This window comes from Dermochelys coriacea, chromosome 1 (assembly GCF_009764565.3).
Source record: "Dermochelys coriacea isolate rDerCor1 chromosome 1, rDerCor1.pri.v4, whole genome shotgun sequence".
Classification (NCBI taxonomy): Eukaryota; Metazoa; Chordata; order Testudines; family Dermochelyidae; genus Dermochelys; species Dermochelys coriacea.
The window spans coordinates 315,058,444-315,071,231 of NC_050068.2; the positions used below are offsets into that span (position 1 = coordinate 315,058,444).

The 12,788-nt window shown below is 42.3% G+C and overlaps 1 protein-coding gene across 10 annotated transcripts in view; it reads right to left on the reverse strand.

Moving 5' to 3' along the window:
- TRABD (TraB domain containing) overlaps positions 1–12,788 on the reverse strand; it is a 54,327-nt gene that overhangs the window by 14,763 nt on the left and 26,776 nt on the right. For 9 of the 10 annotated variants that reach the window (XR_006275450.1, XR_006275448.1, XM_043495984.1 and 6 more), the window contains exons 5-7: positions 12,205–12,345; positions 8,238–8,348; positions 744–883 (exon numbers count right to left, since the gene is read on the reverse strand). Coding sequence is in view for 8 of the 10 variants with exons in the window: in XM_043495984.1 (XP_043351919.1) it covers positions 744–883; positions 8,238–8,348; positions 12,205–12,345 (392 nt within the window). In the remaining 2 variants the exon portion in view is untranslated. The remainder of the gene's footprint in view (positions 1–743; positions 884–8,237; positions 8,349–12,204; positions 12,346–12,788) is intronic. The other variant, XM_043495982.1, reaches the window with a different exon arrangement.

Consider the following 12,788-nt stretch of genomic DNA (forward strand, 5'->3'; position numbering starts at 1 on the left):
CACAAGAGCACTGGACAGGTGCTACGGGTCAGAGAGCATGGTCCAATGGATTTTGGCATATACCTTCCTCACCCAATCCCCTGCAAACCCACTACCACTCTTTATACAACTGCTGGGAGCACAAGTAAATTGCAAGGGCATCTAGGAATGCACTCCTCAGCCATGCAAATTAATGCTCCTTTTGCAGTTATTTGGCCCCAATTCAGGTGGAGCCAAATTTGGCCCTACCCATTTTTTTGGAGGGGGAAAAATCCACAGACAGAACAACAGGAATGGGAACCATTGCATTATTGTAACACTTCCTGGAAAGCTAACAAAGACCCTTTATAAAGGGTGATATTAATGAACAGAACAGTCAGACATTTAAAGGTTACAGTCCATATTTTCTCCTGTGCCAAGACCTCCTTACATAGAGAGCTGGTAATCATATCTCAGTTCTCAAGCTGAAATATGACCGCATGCTATGGTCCCTAAGGGACCATAAAACAGCTGTGAATTGGCACAGTGCAGCTCCACTTTGTCTCTGTCACAATCCCTCCTTCTACCAAAGGGTGCAGGGAGGCTGGACAGGAATAAGAACTTGCTGATAATTCTCTCTAGGCTGATTTCGGGCCCAATCATCTCCGACAGATTGCCGAGGACTTTCAGCTCCCACTGAAGTGAAACTGAGGATGCTCAGCAAACTGCAGGATCGGTTACTTACAACCTACCTTTCAAATAAAGCTAAAAACACTTACTCATACCTGATTGGATCAGATAAGAAGCAGAGGCCCCAGGCAAGCTTGACTTTTTGCCAGAAAGAAAGTGCAGCGATAGCTCTCTTAAACGTAACAGGGATAGGTCTGTCCCCAAGATGAAACTTACAGAAAGGTACTTTACCAGCCTGCAAGAGAAGGTACACATTAGCTGTTAGCAGATTGTTAGGACACCATTACTAATTACACTAACCTACATGTTCTAAACACCACTAAGGAAACAAGGGCAATCATCATCAAACTTACATATCAGGTAAATGGAGGTTACTTACAGGTGACTGGAACTTCTTTGAGATGTGTGGTCCCTGTCTGTATTCCACACATGGGTACGCATGTGTGCCAGAGTCCAGAAATTCTGACAAGCAGTGTCCCGTTGGCGCACACATGTATAGTAGATCTCCTCATTCTCCCGACCAAGAGCACAAGAAGCAGTGCAGTCTGATGCCCTTCCTGTTACTCTTCTTACCTCAAATCCAGCAGGATCCAAAGCAGAGGGGACAGAAGACGGGTAGTGGAATACAGATCAGGACCACAGATCTCAAAGAACAACCAGTTACAGGTATGTAACCTCCATTGCTTCTTCGAGTGCTAGTCCCATGTATTTTGCACATGGGTGATTGACAAGCAGTGCTCAGATATGAGCAGGGTGTGAGGAAGATGCAGCAGTGGGAATTGCAGTACTCCAAGCATCTGCAGCAGAGGCCTGAACTAGCACACAATGTATAGAGAACGTATGGAAGGAGCTCCAGGTGGCCGGTCTGCATGTATCTAGTATTGGAATGTCTTGTATGGATGCTGCAGAGGTGGCGTTTGCCCTTGTGGAGTGTGCCCCGATTCCATCAGGAGGAGGTATGCGTGCTAACTTGTAGCATTCAATGATGCACCCAGAAACCCACTTAAAGATTCTCGGAGAGGATATTGCTTGACCTCGCAATCTTTCTCCTTTGGCGAGAAAAAGTCTTGGTGATTTCCTGATAGGCTTGGTCCTTTGCAGGTAGAACACCAGGACACATCTGATGTCAATGAAGTCTTGTCTCTTTGGCAGAAGCATAGGGTTTTGAGAAAAAAAGACAGGTAAAAATGGATACTTTGTTTACATGGAATTCAGAAATAACCTTGGGGAGTAACTTAGGATGGAGGCAAAAAGATGTCTTTTCCGTGTGAAAAACTGTATAAAGAGAGTCTGCCATGATTGCTCCCAACTCATTCACCCTCCTGGCTGAAGTGATCGCAACAAAAAATGAAACTTTCATAGACAGGTGGGACATGACATGTCACCAAGGGTTCAAACAGTGGCCTGGTGTGTGTTGACAGGATGAGATTGAGGTCCCATTGAGGTGTAGGTTTGACCACCGGTGGAAAGGTCCTGACAAGGCCCCTCATGAATCTTACTGCAGTTAGGGGGGTGAAAACAGAGGGAAGGAGGGAGGCACTAATCACTGTGAGATGGACCCACAGCAAGCTAATGGAAAGGCTCGAGTTTTTTAGATACAGGAGATAATCTAAAACAGCCGCAATATCTGCAATACATGGAGAAGGCTGATTATACTCCACACAGCTAGAGAAATGTGTCTATTTAGCTAGATAACAGATCCTAGCTGAATCTTTCCTACTTTGGCTAAGGATAGCCTGAACAGATGCCGAACAGGAGCATTCTACTCCTGATGCCCATCCAAACACCAGAATGTGAGATGGAATGAATCCAGATTGGGGTATTTGATGCTGCCCCCCTCCTGAATTAGGAGGTCTGGGAAGGGGCAGGTCCTGGACCCAGGGGCAGGTTGATATTTTCAGGAGCTCCGGGAACCAGAACTGTCTGGGCCAATTGGGTGGTAGGAGAATGACTCTGGTCCTGTCATGACAGAACTTTCTCAGGACTTGCAGTAGCCCGGGAATGGGATTGTTTGTCCATGACAACAGGAGATCACCATGCTGGAAGCCATGGCTCATAGTTCCTCTGAAACAGTACAGGGGAAGTTTTCTGTTTGCTTGGAGAGCAGAAAGATCCCATTGAGGTGTACCCCACTGAGTAAATATTTTCTTCAGGACAGAGTCATGACCCTCCCACTCGAGGTCCACTGTGAAATGCCTGCTCAGGTCATCTGCTAAAAAGTTCTGACCACCTGGGAGGTACATGGCCTGCTTCTAGTCAAAGAGGAAGAGATCCTGCTCCGCCCTATTTACGTGAAGGACCACAGTGATGCTGTCTGACATTACTTGGATAGGGAGCAAATGCATAAGCCGGAGAAAGGGTCTGCAAGCCATGTGGACTGCTCTCCATTCTAATACACTGGATGTGCAGTCTGGCCTCCCGTGGAGTCCAGGTACCTTGTGCAGTGGAGTTGTTCAGGTGAGCACCCCAACTCGGAAGAGAAGCGCTGTTATGCTGGTGGCTCTGGGGGTGGAAGCATTGTAGGGAATGTCCACTCTCACGCTTTCCAGGTGAAGCCGTGTGGCCTAAAAGTGAAAGGCACATTCTGACCATATTTCTTGGTCTGTAAGTAATCCATGTTATCAGGCTGTTCATTAACTGAAGTCTTTCTATTGGAAGGAAAAAACTCTCACAGAAACAGAGTCCAGTGTGGCTCCGATGTAGGGCTGCTAGAAGATGGAGCAGATAGTCCATCACCAACTTAACCTCTTAACAGAAGCGCTAATCACCCAGATATGGGAAATTGTAACTGCCGTCTCATTTAGGCTGCAACCACAGAAAAAAACCTTTGTAAACACTCTGGGTGCTGTTGCTAGCCCAAAGGGGAGGGTGTCATCAGGGTAGTAGGCAGCTGGGAATAAGAAGCTGACTCAGGCCATGCAGCAATAAGAAGGAACTGGAGAGGCGTCAGCCCATGCTTCTTATGCTTGGTCAAGAGCATGAGGAGATTTACTGCACACATACACAGTGCTAGTTAAAATTTCCAGACTCAGGTGCATGGCGCGCATGTGTACCCATTGGGAGACAAACAGAGACTAGCACTCAAAGAAAATTTTTTTATTTTGTAGGTAAATAACATTTTCATTTTCAATGTAATATCTCAAAGGACTACTTCTTCCATGAAATGCAACCGTTATTACAATAAAAACCCAGGGCTCTATTCATATCAAACAGCACACTGACCCTCTCTCTCTTTTGTACCTTACCAAATGAGTCACCAGGTTTTTGGCTAGGCAGAAAAAAGCTTTTTGCACATGACTGCAGTTGATAGGATTGGGATCGAGACTTGGATTCAGATCTGGATAAGGTCAAAAGCAAAAATGATTTTAATTATTTTAAATTTTGCTTTTAGAGGATCTGTAATATCCTGGATCCATCACACAATATGGAATGAGCGGCAGAAAGCCTAAGGCTGGTGGAAGTGGGATACTAGACACATGGCTTGCCCTGGTAAGAAAAATTTTGCTATAAACAGATCTTTGAGTCAGAGCTACGTGAAGCCACAAATCTTTTAGAGCCCTGTCTAGAACACATGAATTTCATGTTAGGTGGACCCCTAGGCAAACCTCTTTCTCCACCTCTCAAAAAGGTCCTTCCAAACATGATTTCAAAATACTTTGTTCTGTGAGGATTCAGATCAGTATCATTTGAGAAGAGGTTTGAGAGTTGGTATGGGTACTACTTTCTCAATTGGTATGAACATATTTCTGCTCAGCTTCTGCTGAGCAAGAAATAACGTCTTAAGCCGAATACCACAAAAGAGCCAGTCCACGGCTGGCAGCATGACAAATGGCAAATGAGGGAGAGGAACATTAAACCAAATAAAGCAAAGATACCAAGGTTTACTTCACAAATATTTAATGGAACCAGACTCTATATATAGTACAGGAACTTATTTGGGACAAAAGTGTCTTTCATATGATCAATAAGATAGATCACATCAAGGACCTGATCCTGCAGCGTGTGAGGATTGGGACCATAGTCACTTGGGCAAATGACTGAACTCAGTCCCATTTAGCACCTTTTTGGATTAATACACTGGGGTTCATTAACATTCCAGAGGTAACTTCCCAGCACAAAGTCCTGATGCTATTGACTTCAAAGGGACAAGGATTTCACTCCCTAGTGTTTTATCATCAAGTAATCTTTTGAGCCTTTCAATTTACTAGATGATTCAGGTAGATATGTCTAAATTGAGGCAACAAAAGATAAGATTTAAAAAGGGCTAAGATTTTACTTTGAAGTGACATCACCATATGCTCAGAGATTTGGGATAGATTTACACGGTCAGGCTCTGTTTTCCACCTATAAGTTGCAAGCACAAGTAAAGTATTTTGGAAATCAGGTACCTGATTGTGCCTGCAAGCTCAGGTACTCAGTCATCCAAATTACCTTAATTATATCTGCAAACAACTATGGGCACAATTTTATGCCTATAATTACTACTTACTAGTTCCCACAAAACTACAAGTGCAACAAGAGTTAAGGCTAGGCTAAAAAATGTGTCCCACTAACAACTATCCACCAAAGGACTGCAATAATCCTAGTATTTATTAATTCAGTTCCATGCAGATATGCAAGCATTGTATAAAACAGATTTGGTCAGTTGTGTTTCCACTTAAAACACACACTGGATTATAGAAAAAAAACCTGGAAAACAGTTTTCAAATTATGACATTAAATTTCCTTGAGATTATTGTGAATGCAGATACTAACATTAGCATCCCTGCTGACACCCTCTTTCCTTTTAAAGTATTTCAAAAATAATTTTTATATTACAGCCTGTATAAAACTAGATTTACAATAGTACTTGGAGGGATAGCTCAGTGGTTTGAGCATTGGCCTGCTAAACCCAGGGTTGAGAGTTCAATCCTTGAGGGGCCATTTAGGGATCTGGGGCAAAAATTGGGGATTGGGCCTGCTTTGAGCAGGGGGTTGGACTAGATGATCTCCTGAGGTCCCTTCCAACCCTGATATTCTATGATTCTATAATCCATTAGGAGTTCCAAAGACAATGGGCAGAATACCCCGCTGCCTTGCATTTTGTGTAGTCATCGACACCTGTACAAAGCAGTTGTAAAATGTTACCATGCTGATTTGATACCATAGTATTTTCACTTTGCATAGGTGTAAATGACTACATAAGGGGCAGGCAGTGAGGAATCAAACCAAACGTGTTTACAAAATTCAGAAACAAGTCTACTGGCAGGATTCTACTTTTCTCCTTCAATTGATAATGGACTTTCAGAAAAAAGGAGGCATCCAGTTAGCAGCATTATTAAATTTATGTCTAAAATAGAGATTTCTGATGGGCCGACAAGGGTTCTGACACTGCAGAGTATCTGGTAGAACGATATGGGTCAGGACAAGTTAGCCTATTACTGCACAACCTTCTTGCTACTTTCCCCCCCTCCATTCCAAAAAAGGACTGGACACACACAGGTCCCATCAGATTAGTCTTCGCTTTGTGCCTCATAGCACAGCCCAGACATAGCATGATCAGTGTAACTGCATTACTTACTAATTATTGAACTAAAGCTCTGCAGTAAATGGCACTATTCACTCAATTTGACTGCATCAAAACAATTCAGCATTTAAAGATTCATGTAGTAAAATTGAAATGTCAAGAGAGACTGAGTGGAGCAGGTCTGTGCTTAGTTTCCTAATACGTCCAGTTCACTCCTTTCAAAGTCTGACCTTCTCAGACTTTATTTTCCCATGAATTATAGCATATAACTAAAAAGCAGTTTTCCTGGCATTGTTAAGCTGCAGGAGCACCATGAAATCCTTGTAGCATGTTCATGTTACTATCACACAAGTTTCTGTCCTGGGCTTAAAGGTGAACTGCAAACCAAACAAAGATGTGTGTATGTGCCCTTTCCCTTATTACTACTATTTAGATAGCTGCAAAGACTTTTTTCAGTTTGTCTTTTTATATTAGAGATAAGACAATTTGAATCCCCCCCAGTTTTGGCTGGAGGATCCTCTGAACTGGGGATTCCTAAACTTTCCCGTCACAACCCTATTAGACTCTTCTAATGATCGTGGCCCCCCCAGCAGCTCTATTTATAATAATAGGTTTCAGAGTAGCAGCCGTGTTAGTCTGTATCCGCAAAAAGAAAAGGAGTACTTGTGGCACCTTAGCGACTAAAAAAATTTATTTGAGCATAAGCTTTCGTGAGCTACATGCATCCGATGAAGTGAGCTGTAGCTCACGAAAGCTTATGCTCAAATAAATGTTAGTCGCTAAGGTGCCACAAGTACTCCTTTTCTATTTATAATAAGTTTCAAAACACACCAGGCTCATGGAGACATCTTGTCTCAGCCAGTTTATGGGAGATTTACCCCTCCACAGGACTACATTCTTATCTTGTAGGTGGTGTTCATAGGGCAGCTAGTTCTTCCTGCTACCGACAATAAAGGGAAATAAATGGTGCCAGGGAGCGGAGCAGCAGATTTTCACAGACAAGTGTAGCAGAATCCATCTCTTATTCTTAGAGAGAGCGCTGAATTCTGAGGCTGTCCTCATCTGTGTTCATGCTGCCGTGTTCCCCATGTGGTTCAACTGCCAGTTTAAGAAGCAGTGTTTCCTCTCTCACCCATTATGTGCGTGTTCAGCTTCTGGACCACCAGAGAGACAGTGCTGGCCAGCCTGCTCACAAACCACTTCCCTCTCAAATGAGGGATAGGAAAGACACAGCTTTAAAAAAAAAAAAAAAAATCAGTATTCCCCCAACAGTTACCACACAGTGCTATGTGAGATAACATTTTACATAACATGTTAACCTAAATATAGGGAAAATTATGGGAACTGTTGGCAAATGTTGATTTTAACAGCCACCGCTTCATATATTTAATTCATTAATTATGTTTTTGCTCGTTGCAAAAGTGGTACATTTTGTTAATTCAAAGTCTCTGGTCCCCTGTCCCTACTTCCCCCATAGAGAGTTCCAATGCAGTTGGGGAAATGCTGATCTGGAGAACTAGAAGGACAACATTGTCATCAAGACATAATGAACCTGAGCTGCAGCTCTCTCGCCCTCAGCTGAAAGGGGAGAAGAGGTCTAGTCAGACAGGTGTGTTTGTTTGTGATACCCATGCAAATTCTTTTGACTCCAGACAAAGGCCCCAATTTGCATGGGAACAGGGTTCCACCCGTGAGGAGTTCATTGAAGGACCAGCGCCAAAACTGGGAGAAAAGCTCTGTGTGAAATGTTTCGCAACCCCCCACCTCTCAGCAAAAACAGAGATGTAAGAACTGAATATCACTATTTCTATGGAGAAGACAAAAGCCGTTGAAAAAAAAAAAAAAAAGCCAAAGTCTGTATGGAACCATCCTTATATAGATCAGAAAGGAGCAGACACCACCATTTTCCCTTCTTCTTTGTAGTTCCCCTTTAAGGAAAAGATCTTTAATTCTCTGGCCTCACCACGTATAAGGCAGGGATCAGAAAAGAGCACTCTAGCCAAACAAGTGCCTTTATTTAGTTTGACTGAAGTTCAAGAGACGAATATTTTTACCTTAGAAACAACCAACTTCCAGCCCCTACCTCTTTGAAAGCCTCCCTGAATTCCCCTCCTGGGGCCATTCCCAGCTGTTCTGTGATGTGAGCAGAGACCTTCAGCAGAAGCATTTGCATCAGTCCTGACATGACTCCATTCTAGCAGAAAAGGGAAAAAACTATTAAACAGGAAGCATCAAACTGTATGGATTACTAGGAAATACACACAGACATTGTGCCATTAGCAATCACTGAGAACCATCAACCATTCTAACGAAGAAACATTGTAGCCATCCTCTGGAGCTGGTTTACTGCTGAATACCATTCCCATTATTTCAGCTTTCATCCTTTATATGTGGGATCATCCTTAAAAATGCTCTTTGAGCAAAAAAATCTGGCGTGTAATCAAAGAAAAGAAATAATTAAATAAATCAGTCTCGTTTCAGCCTCCCCCCCGCCCAAGGTGAGAAGAAAGCATCCGTCCACGTGAACGGTAAGAGTAGCTAATATCACATATTTGTAATTGAATGAATTAGAACAAACACTGCATTCTCCTCCAAATATAAGTAACATAGAACATGACCATATTTGCTCTGCATTTGTCCTGCTAGAGGGATAGTGGAGTGGACTACACCTAGCAGTCTAACCATGAAACAGCTAGATTCTTCAAACAGCGCTGAACACTGACCGAGTCCAATCAGACCTTCCTCTTTCTAATCCAGAAAAGCTGAGCACCAGGCAGTTTCCTGTTCATGGACTTGCAGATGAGATCTTAAATAAAAACCCTGAGCTTGATTCACTCTGTGGGCATAAGAAGGGATGCAACTTAGGGGGCTGGCAACTGTAGCCATGCCAGTTTCCATGAAAGGGAAAACAACTTTAAACTCGACCTGGGGCTGCAGAATAAGGGAGAAAGGGTAGTGAAAATGAGTGTTCATTCACAGAACACAAAGGACAAATGCTTCCACAAATTCAGGAGAGGTCCCCAGCAAGAGAATAATAAAAAAACAAAACAAAAAAACGGATGTACTTGTGGATAGACAAGACAATAAATACAAGCCCCCATCCTTAGGCTATATTTCAGTATCTCTCAGCAGTATTTTACTCACATAAATTGTTTGCGCATTTTCATTTAAGACTTTAAATCTCTTTGTCTGGACTTGTGCTGCTATCACCTATTTTCTTGAGTCTGAGCAAATAGGACAGGCACTGCGTTTTGGGAAGATCAAGAACATGATTGACTGAAATACACTGCAGTTATGTCCTTCTGCTACAAAGCAGGATGGAGTGTTTCCATCACGGTTCAAAAAGAAAACCCAGAACACAAGCGAGAATTAATTACATCTGTCTTAAAGAAGCAAACCGCAGCAAGTGATCTCAGCAGGAATCCAGCCTCAGCCGCTTTAGTTAAAAAAAAAAAAATAAAATAAAAAACTCTTATTTTGCTGGGGATCTCTCCTGAATTTGTGGAAGCATTTGTCCCATGCGTTCTATGAACTAACACTCATTTTCTCCACCCGCCCTCTTCCCTCCCATTCTCCTTGCTAGCCTGATGACCTCTCACTCCTGGTGCACTTCACTTGGTAGTTCCCAGTGACCTGGCCTGGCCTCACAACTCCACCTCCCCAGCCACCTCCCTGTGGCCAATTTCTAGCTTGAGGAAGCAAATGGGCACCTGGCATCAGGGAGGGTGGGTCATTTCAGCCATAAGGTGTGGGGTAGGAGGGAGGGAGGGAGAAATCAGGATGAGAGGTGGGTGGCAGTTTGGAATTTGCTCTTTTCCAAGAGTCCCGAACTGCCCACTTTTCAGAAACCCTCCCTTCTCCCCAGCACAGCACTCCCTGTCAGTCGTTGCTAAAGAACCCTGGGATGATGACTGGATGGCTTTGACCCTATGACTGAAATCAAGGCAAAGTTCTGCTGTTTAGGTTGAGCTTTGCTTTGTATTTTGCATCTCCACTGCAAATCAAAACTCAGGATGTGAACCAACAAGAACTGAAACTGGAAAAGAGACCTCAAAAATTCCTGCTAATTAATCTGGGGCGTTTCACACTGCTCTAACACATCATGCTGTCACAAACAGGGAGCAGGTTGTTGAGAACAGCCAGACATGCTGTAGAGTAGGTGGGAAACTGTCAAAAACACAGATGGCAGTTAGGGGGACTTGGGTGCCTTTGAAAATATCCACCCAAGGTAGGCCTGATTACTATTGGGAATGTGTAAAATGCACAGTGTTTCTACTTATACAAAGGACCCTCATCCATAGGCAACTTTATTTATTGACCTTATATTTTTAAATGGTCATTCAAAGAATAGCACAAGAATTATAATAATTTAAAAGGGAACAAGGTCCAATATCGGGTTACTCGCACTGCCCCTAGTGCACAAAAAGGAGAGTCATCCCAAGTCCTGGCAGGAACTGCTGACTACATGACACTACAGAGCTGCCATCATGAGCTTTCAGAAGTCTCCTATTTAGGAAAAAATATAAAAAGTATAACAATGATTTGAAATCAGTTTTCTATAAGATTTTCATTGGTCTTTTCCTCTAACGAAGATGCAAGGCAAAAAACTACTGCATTCATATTTAGATATAATAAGCAAAGAGTAATATTTTGTTCCTGTTTTAATTGTTTAGAAACTTTGATGATGATCCCTTGATTGCACAGAGGCTGTGTAATTTTGGTCATTGCTTAAAGAAAACCTTACAAAAAAAATGTAACATTTAAATACGTTGCAATATCCTGGTCTTTGAGACTACATAACTACAGAACAGGAAGGACTAGTTATTGCTCTAGCTACACGAGTCGGAGAGAGACCATACACACACAGAAAATCACTAACTTCTTATTCACATGTGATTTCAGATTGGCAACACATGTGCTTGTTTTGGGACCAAGCCTATAAATACCAACTCACAAGCAGTCCCACTGATGTCAATAGGACTACTTACTTATGCCGAAGGTTCAGGACAAAATCAAAATATCTGCAGTAGATTATGAACCTGTCCTTTTAACTTGATTATTTAAGACGCCATTGATTGGTGACCCAATGCTTGTAGTCTGTTCAAGTTAGGATAAATATTTAATTTAATCAACTTTTATTTGTTGCCCTACTGAGTAATTTTAACTTCATTAAACACAAATACAATTCACTGTTTGATAAAGATAATAAAGGACTTTATTTATATTTGCATACACACCCACACATTAACCACCAGCCAGTTTGGCTAGGACCTGAACGTAATCCACTGACAACCCATCCACGATATAACACAAATAGCAAATATTAACAAGATGTAGATTTAGTTGCTTTTCCCCTTCATTATTAATTCCATTCTACCACTCAGAAACCATATACCCAGAACACACACATATACAAGATGTATGGCTAAAATTCCATAAAATAGTGTCAAAAGAACATTAAGGTTGCAAAGTTAATCTCCCGTCCTGCAACATGCTTCATATGGTGAAACCCAAGAAGAGCCCTGCTGACATCAAAGGGGCTCCTTGTACAAATCCAACTATAGAATCAAGGCCGTAAACATTGAAAAGCCAGGAATTGCCGAAACCAAGGCTTAACAAACAACCTTAACTCTGAGGGTTTGTCTACACAGTGAAGTTAATACAGAATAAGCTAGGTTGTGAATTGAAAGCGCAATAGCTATTCTGCACTAGCTCCCCATGTAGACACTCTTATTTAGCACTAAGGCTATGCCTACACAGCCCCACACTTCGGGTTAGGGGAGCGTGAACTGTAGCCCTAACAGTGCTTTTGTGCAATTTAGCTTAATCCACTTCAAGAGTGACCATATGGGGAGCTAGTGCAGAGTACCTATTCCACAACAGCTATTCCAGGCTATTTCCCCACGTAGACAAGCTCTGACCGTTATAGCTATGCTCACACTAGGGCTGAAGTGCTAGTAGGCTTGGTAGAAGTTGGTAGCAGCCATGTTTCTGTTTGCTGAACTACCTTTTAGCACAGATAGATTTAATTCTCACTGAGGTAATCATACCTGCTTTATAGCTTGCTGAAGTTTCTCCAGATTGATTTCTTTGGCTTCCTTTAGTAATGTCTTTTCATCCATCTTTAACATAGAAACTCTGTATTGGCAGAGCTCAACCACAACCACATCGGGCTGCACCTCCTGTATTGTCTGAAAAAGATGAATTTATTTACATAAACGAGGACAAGATGGAGGAGAGGTACTGCAGCAAATAGTGATTTTTTTTTTTTTATGAGAGCTATTCATAAGCTATGGGGCTTAATAGGAATCCATTCCACAAATCATTTTCAATTAACACGGCAATGAAAAATAAACTGCTTCAGGCCATTGATATTGCTCTGAGTTATCACATGCTTTTAGCACCTACGTATTCGAAGAAAAATAAGGAAGCCAGTGAAAGGTATTACCTGCCAACCATCTGGAGACAGGAACATGGAGTAACAATTGTGCTGGAAAAAATCTGATTTTAACATATTCCCTGCATGTTAGCAAAGTTCATTTTAAATGGTACTTTATGACCTTCTGCATCACAAACCTAGCTGGGACAAGTCTTTCCATCAGCAAGGACTAAATCAAGAGCCCAAAGTGCTGGA